Here is a 6,926-nt window from a genome sequence, read left to right as displayed (position 1 = left end):
TAAATACAAAAACATTTTTCTGTTTTTAAAAAAACCTCAATGCATCATTTTCCTTCTCGTTCTTCACTGAGCATCACTTTGAGTTGGTCCATCTCCAGACGGCTCAGACAGAATAACAGAGACTCTCCGTCACTGCGATGCGCTGCGTGTCAACATCTGATAAATAATCTGAAATCAAGTCAGCAGAGAAGTTTTCAGTTTGAAGAGACTCTGAGTCAGAAGTGAAACCTCAGAATAGTTTCAGCCTCAGTTCTGACCACTGAGTTGCTGTAATTAGAGACAAACAGGCAGAGCTTCACACCTCACAATGGACCAAAACTCTGATTTCAACTCCAATCACCTCAACAAGCTGAAACCTCTGGAAAAACTCAGGACGCTTTTACTGAGGCGCTCATGTTTGGTTTTGAGATCATAAAAAATTATTTGACAAAATCTTGATTCATTATTCCAGATAAAATGATGCAGCTTTGAGCTGCAGCAGCTGCACTTTGGTTTGGCTGCAGCAGAACTGCAATTGTGTGACGCCTGCAGCAGCAGCAGCAGCACCAAGCAGCTGCAGCATCATTATGAAAGAGTCTGGCTCATTCTCAGCCAATGAGACGCGAGGAGTCGAACCTTCCTGTTCCTGCAGGAGGTGGAGAAGCTCTTCTCTCTCACTCCTCCTCCATCAGAGGTTGGAGCAGCGGAGCTCCAAACCTCCTCAGATCAGCAGCTGAGCGGAAAGCAGCGGCTCCTAATTTATTGCACCATGAAGCTGCGCTCCTTTGCGCGCCTGGCGCTGTCCTTTGCGCATGTTTGCTTCCTCTGCTGCTTTCTGGACGCAGTTTGCGCTCAGGAAGCGGCTGAGTCCGATGCGCTCCGCAGGGGGTTGACATGGCAGCACAACGGGCAGGTCTTCAGCATCCTGAGCCGCGGGGCCCAGTACAGACCCACCGGGAGGCGGCAGAGCGGCTCCCCGCGCCGCAGCGACCCGGTCCTGGTCCTCAGCAGCGCCAACGACACGGCGGCGGGCGCCGCGTCCCGGGGGGCGCCGCGGGTCCCCGCCGCCAGCGGCTCCGCGCAGCTCCGCGTCATGGCGCGCCAGCAGCCGCGGGCCGCGGGGGAAGGCGGCTCTGCTCCGGCCAACAGGGAGGACGGGATGGTCGGAGATGACCCCTATAACCCCTACAAGCGCCACGGCTACGACCCCTACTACAACTACTTTGACACGTACCACAGACCCAGACCGCAGGCCCAGGCCCGGCCCGGATACGGAACCCGCTACCACCAGAACGGTCAGAACCTTTCTGTCTGCTGATCGATGCATGTGACTTTGTTTAATTCAGGAAAAAACTGGTTAATAAGTCAAGTTTCTGTCTTCTGTGGATTTTCATTTCTCATGAAATTGATGAAAGTTAAAATTCCTGCTTTTATTAATTTAAACTCAGAACCAATCAGCTGCAGGACAGAGAGAAGGTCTGACTTCACAACCTCCTGCAGGAAAACACTCATTTATCCTCATCTCAGCTTCTGGTCCTGAACAACAGCATCAAAATGATGAGACATGATGAGTCATCAGATTTCAAAATGAGCAAATATGAGGAATGTAAGGGGCAGCAGGAATCAGAGCAGCAGGGGAGAGAAAATCATCCTGAGATTCACAGCAACAACAATTTGATTTTCCAACAAATCAAATGATTGGAAATAATTTGATCAAACATGAAGAGAAAAACCCATCAGAACAGATGAGAAGTTCAGGTTCTGTTGGACCCGGGAGAAAAACCATGAAGGCTCCAGAAAACACACACACACACACACACACACACAGACACACGCACATACACACACACACACACACAGACAGACACACACACACACACACTCACACACACACACACACACACACACACACACACACACACACACACACACACTCCAGCTCGGGTCAGAACCAGCATCGATGAATCTGCGTTGGATGTAAACAAAGATTTAACTTTTTGTTTTAAACCTTGAAGTTAAAATCATAAACCAGGTTTTGTTCTGCTGGATCCTGAGGTTCTGGTTCTGGTTCTGGTCTAACCTTCGGTTCTGGTCCAGTTGCCTCTCAGGTTTAATCAGAATCAGGTGGAAAGAAAATAAACAGTTTGAATCTCTGAAGTGAAACTTGTTCAGTTTTTATTCCAGATCCCAGCAGCTTAAAGTTTTGACTTTTTAGTTTCTTCTGGTTCTGGTTAATAAATCTCAGAGAAAAATAATATTTATATTGATTTGATCAAACACGTTAAATGTTTCAGCTGCTGCTCTGGTTCTCAACTGCAGAAGAAAAGATGCTGTTTTCTAAATTATATATTTTAAGCTTTAACTTGTATAATTCATAATGAAATATTGAGATTCACAGCGCCCTCTGTTGGTTACAGAGCTGTTATTGCAATCTTTCCGACCCAATCTCTAGAACCAGAACCAGAACCAGAACCAGAACCAGAACAGCAGAGAAGGTGGAACTGAACAAAAACAGAAAGAAAGAAACACAGATTTTATTTAAAAAGTCAGATTGTCGTTTAAACAGAGATCAGTGAATATTAACATGTTTCCATCATCAGATGAGTTTTTATAGTTATTAACTGAAGTAATTTTCCTTCAGTCGTTTCTCTTTCTGACTCAAAGCGTTTAAAAGCTTCTGTAGATCCAGACATTTTAAAGGAAATGTTCCTGACCTGAACTCTTCCTCCTGGCTGCAGGTCTGCCGGATCTGGTTCCGGATCCGTATTACATCCAGATCGCCTCCTACGTCCAGCAGTCGCCCATGTACAACCTGCGCTGCGCTGCTGAGGAGAACTGCCTCGCCTCGTACGCTTCCTCTTCCTCTTCCTGTCATGTCAAGTTTTAGTAGTGAAGATGTGAACGTCTGAATTTCACAACCTGCTTTTCACCTCAACCTGAATGTTAACGAATCAGAGATTAACGACGATGGTTTGGCTTTTTCTGACTTATTATGTGAACAAACTTATTTAGTTTGATTTTAATTCTGTTTCTTAATGGAAAAACAGCAACTTATAATTGTGTTTTTTTTACTTTAGCAGCATATTGACAAAGTTTTGCTAATGAAGCAGCTAGTCTACCAGGAAGTAGAGAGCAAACTGTTCAACTTCAGGATCCTTCAAGGTTCTGCAAACCGCTGCAGATCTGTGCAGCATCACCTGGTTCATAAATCAGGATAAATCAGTTTCCCTCGTTTAGGGAGATCAGCTGATATTCTGCCAAAGCCTGAAAATCAGTTTCTGTCTGTTTTTGCTCTGCTGTGACGGAGGGATGAATGACAGCTGCACCGTTTACAATATTCACTGCAATATGAGACGTTTCAGACAAAGACTGAACTCAAACAAACTCAGAATCAACAGATTCAACTTTTTAAAGGTCAGAAAACTACGATCATAAATATAAACCAGTTGCTGCTTTTCTGCCATCATCAGCTTCTTCTTCTGCTTTAATATGAGTTACAGCATGTTGAATCAGATTTAATGTGGAGTTAAGAAGCCATCTTTAATTTGCTCTGGGATATTATTCTGAATGTTTCTATGCATTCTCATCACATCAACAGCTGATGGCTGCTGATCCATCTGAAGCCAATTCATGTTTCCACCACAGAAAAGTGAAGACATGACATTCTGCTTTACAATAAAACTCAAAATGAGATTTATTTTGTCCTTTATGTTTTTAAAGGTTGTGCCTTTGTCCTTTCCATAATCCCTGTTTTCCAGCTCGGCTCGCTACGCTGCAGATTATGACACCAGAGTTTTGCTGCGGTTCACTCAGCGGGTGAAGAATCAGGGGACGGCCGACTTCCTGCCCAGCAGACCCCGATACGCCTGGGAGTGGCACAGCTGCCACAAGTACGCAGATCTTTCACCTTTACAGCTGATCGCATGGAGGCTGAGGGCAAAGCCAACAAACTGCAAGCCATGAGTTATTATCCTGAAATTCATCTATTAATGAGAACATATCGTTATATTCCACCATAAACTGAGGAAAATCTGAGTACATTCATGCAAAAATATATAAAGAAGGATGTTTAGCCTCATTGCTAACATCACTTTCATTTAAAACATTGTTCTAATCACTAGGTAGTAAAATAAATATTCTGAAATTACTCAATTTAATCACATTTGGAGCACAACTACAACCGAGAGTTGAACATGTTCCTAAATATTTAAAGAAACAAGGAACAGAAAATAATCAAATTTGATTAAATTAATGTATTAATCATAAAACCAGAATCAATATGTCATTGTTAGATGAAATAGAATATGACTAATAATGAATTAGTTATCATTATTATTATTATAAAACACTCTGCACCCTGAGGAACTCCAGAAGTGATTGCAGCAGAAAAATGAAGCTATTTTACTAACAAGGTTTATCATCTTTCTGGAATATTTAATGATTTTATCTTCATTTTAATTCTGTCGTGTTTGTTCAGTCACTTTCACAGCATGGATGAGTTCAGCCTGTACGAGCTGCTGGACGCTCGGACCCACAGCCACGTCGCCGAGGGCCACAAGGCCAGCTTCTGCCTGGAGGACACGTCCTGCGACCCGGGATACTACCGCCGCTACGCCTGCACCTCACACACACAGGTACACACACCTGATCAACACTCCTGATTCAGACAAGAAACATTCAGGAACAAACTGAAACAGATGAAGATCCAGACAGAAATACAATGGCAGTTATTGAACATGTAGGTTAGAAATATATTAAAAATTAAAGTGGAGTTCCAGGGTTTGTAGTCTTTTAATTGAAGTTAGTGCTGTAGCATTAGCTTCCACTATATACTGCGTTGGTGTAGCTAGCTGTTTAGTTAGCTGTTTAGCTAGCTGTCTAGTTAGCTGTTTAGTTAGCTTTCTAGTTAGCTGTTTAATTAGCTGTTTAGCTAGCTGTTTAATTAGCTGTCTAGCTAGCTGTTTAGTTAGCTGTCTAGCTAGCTGTTTAGTTAGCTGTCTAGCTAGCTGTTTAGTTAGCTGTTAGCTAGCTGTACCCAACAGCTGTACAGGTGGAGGAAAGAAGCAGAGTTAAAGCAAGACAGTGTCATCACCAGACAGGTCAAAGTTCATGGATGTGATGGATGGTGAATCACTGTGGCGCCCTCTAAAGGCAGCAAAATAAGACCCACCTGCTCAAACTGTAAATGAAGAAACGTTGTAAAAAATTATAAAAATGATAAAGAAGTTGTTTTTGCTGCTGTTCAGGGTTTGAGTCCCGGATGTTACGATACCTACAGCGCCGACATCGACTGCCAGTGGATCGACATCACCGACGTCTCGCCTGGAAAATACATCCTGAAGGTCCGGATGAAAATCCCTCCTGAGATTAAAGTCCAGCCTGTGAACCTCTCATGTCCAGAAGACAAACCTGTCAGCGTTCCTGTCCTCCTGCAGGTGACGGTGAATCCCAGGCAGCAGGTTCCAGAGTCCAACTTCAACAACAACGTGGCTCGCTGTGACGTTCACTACACGGGCAACGCGGCACACATCTCTGGATGCAGCCTGACGGGGTAAAACTGAACCTGCAGTTCAGGAATTATCTAAACTGAGATTAACCTCCAAAACTCTGGAACCTCCAGAAACATCTGCTTGACTTCAGCTGCACATCTGAGGATGCATGTTTAGATTACTGATGTGTATTAATAATCTATACATATATATTGTTAGGTTTTTACTTAAATATTTAGTTTAGAGCTAAATATTTTACTTGCTGTTTAAATATTTAGGTTAAACTGTAACCTGGTAACTTTTGTTTTCTGTTTGTTTCTGCAGGTATTGAGAAAAATCCTTCAAATGAGCCTGAAGAAAAAGTCAAAGGTCGAAGTTCATGAAGTTAAAGTTACACTTTGTTTACATGAGACCCAGAATATTCATTCATAAGCAAACACCTGAAGCAGAGAGGCGACACGGTTCCACAGCAGAGGCCCGGTTCTTACTGGACTCTGTTCTGGTTCCTCTCATGGGTTCTGTATTACCTCACAGCTGGACTTACTGGTTTCCTGCTTCTCCTTCTTCTTCTTTTTCTTCTTCTTCTTCTTCCCTCACAGGTTTTATATTCACGGCTTTTACTGATGGAAGCTCATTATTTAGACTGCAAATGAAAAACTTTTATGGCAGAAATGAAGATTAATACAAAGCTTAAAAACTATTATTGAATCTAGTTTTTTCTTAGTCCCAGGGAAATATGAACGTTTTCTCACAGTTCACAAATATTTTCTTCAAATCTTTTATTTCAAAGAACAAAAAAACAAAAAAAAACCCAACTTTCCTTCATTACACAAAGACTTTTTATCTGCATGTTTTTTCTTGCTTTTTATATAAAACATTTATGATGTTTAATTTAATCATTTAAAATAATTTCTTGATATTTTACAGGAAGCTGACTCAAACTTTAATATTCCCTTTATGGTGATAAAGAACAGAAACCAGGTTTTCCCTCTGTGCCTTTTTATTTCTGTTAAGAAAGAACTGAAGTCAGATTTCTGTGTGTGTGTGTGTGTGTGTGTGTGTGTGTGTGTGTGTGTGTGTGTGTGTGTGTGTGTGTGTGTGTGTGTTTTCTGCTGTGGAGTGTGTGTTTGCCTGTACACACACGAGCCAGCTGGGCTGTGAACGGATGAGCTCCCAGTGTTTTTGCTCCCAGTGTTTTCTTCCATCGCTGCTTCAATAAATTTGGCTTAAACATGATATTAAACGTCTGAGTGGCTGCATGTTTTAATAAATGATATTTTAAAGAGTCGACTTCTTGATGCAGACGCATTTACTCACAGTCTGTCACTTTAAAGCAATAAAGTTCAGTGTTTTGTGTCAGACCAACACAAAGCAACACAAAGTTAAGTGGAAGGAAAACAACATGTAGGCTTGATTTTTATTAACAAAAAGGGCCACAATAAGAACACAAAATTAATT

The 6,926-nt window shown here is 42.1% G+C and overlaps 1 protein-coding gene across 1 annotated transcript; it reads left to right on the top strand.

Annotated features, from left to right (window-relative positions):
- Positions 1 to 538: 538 nt before the first annotated feature.
- Positions 539 to 6,704, top strand: LOC129365912 (protein-lysine 6-oxidase). Its single transcript, XM_055039463.1, has 7 exons — positions 539 to 1,274; positions 2,718 to 2,826; positions 3,738 to 3,869; positions 4,457 to 4,613; positions 5,226 to 5,321; positions 5,415 to 5,530; positions 5,793 to 6,704. Exons 1-7 carry the CDS (start codon positions 749 to 751, stop codon positions 5,797 to 5,799), a joined length of 1,143 nt encoding a protein of 380 aa, XP_054895438.1. The 5' UTR covers positions 539 to 748; the 3' UTR covers positions 5,800 to 6,704.
- The last annotated feature ends 222 nt before the right edge of the window (positions 6,705 to 6,926 follow it).

This window comes from Poeciliopsis prolifica, unplaced genomic scaffold (genome assembly GCF_027474105.1).
Source record: "Poeciliopsis prolifica strain line A6 unplaced genomic scaffold, Auburn_PproV2 SCAFFOLD014, whole genome shotgun sequence".
Classification (NCBI taxonomy): domain Eukaryota; kingdom Metazoa; phylum Chordata; class Actinopteri; order Cyprinodontiformes; family Poeciliidae; genus Poeciliopsis; species Poeciliopsis prolifica.
The sequence above is the reverse complement of the archived record's forward strand: the minus strand, read 5'-3'. Positions and strand labels throughout refer to the sequence as shown.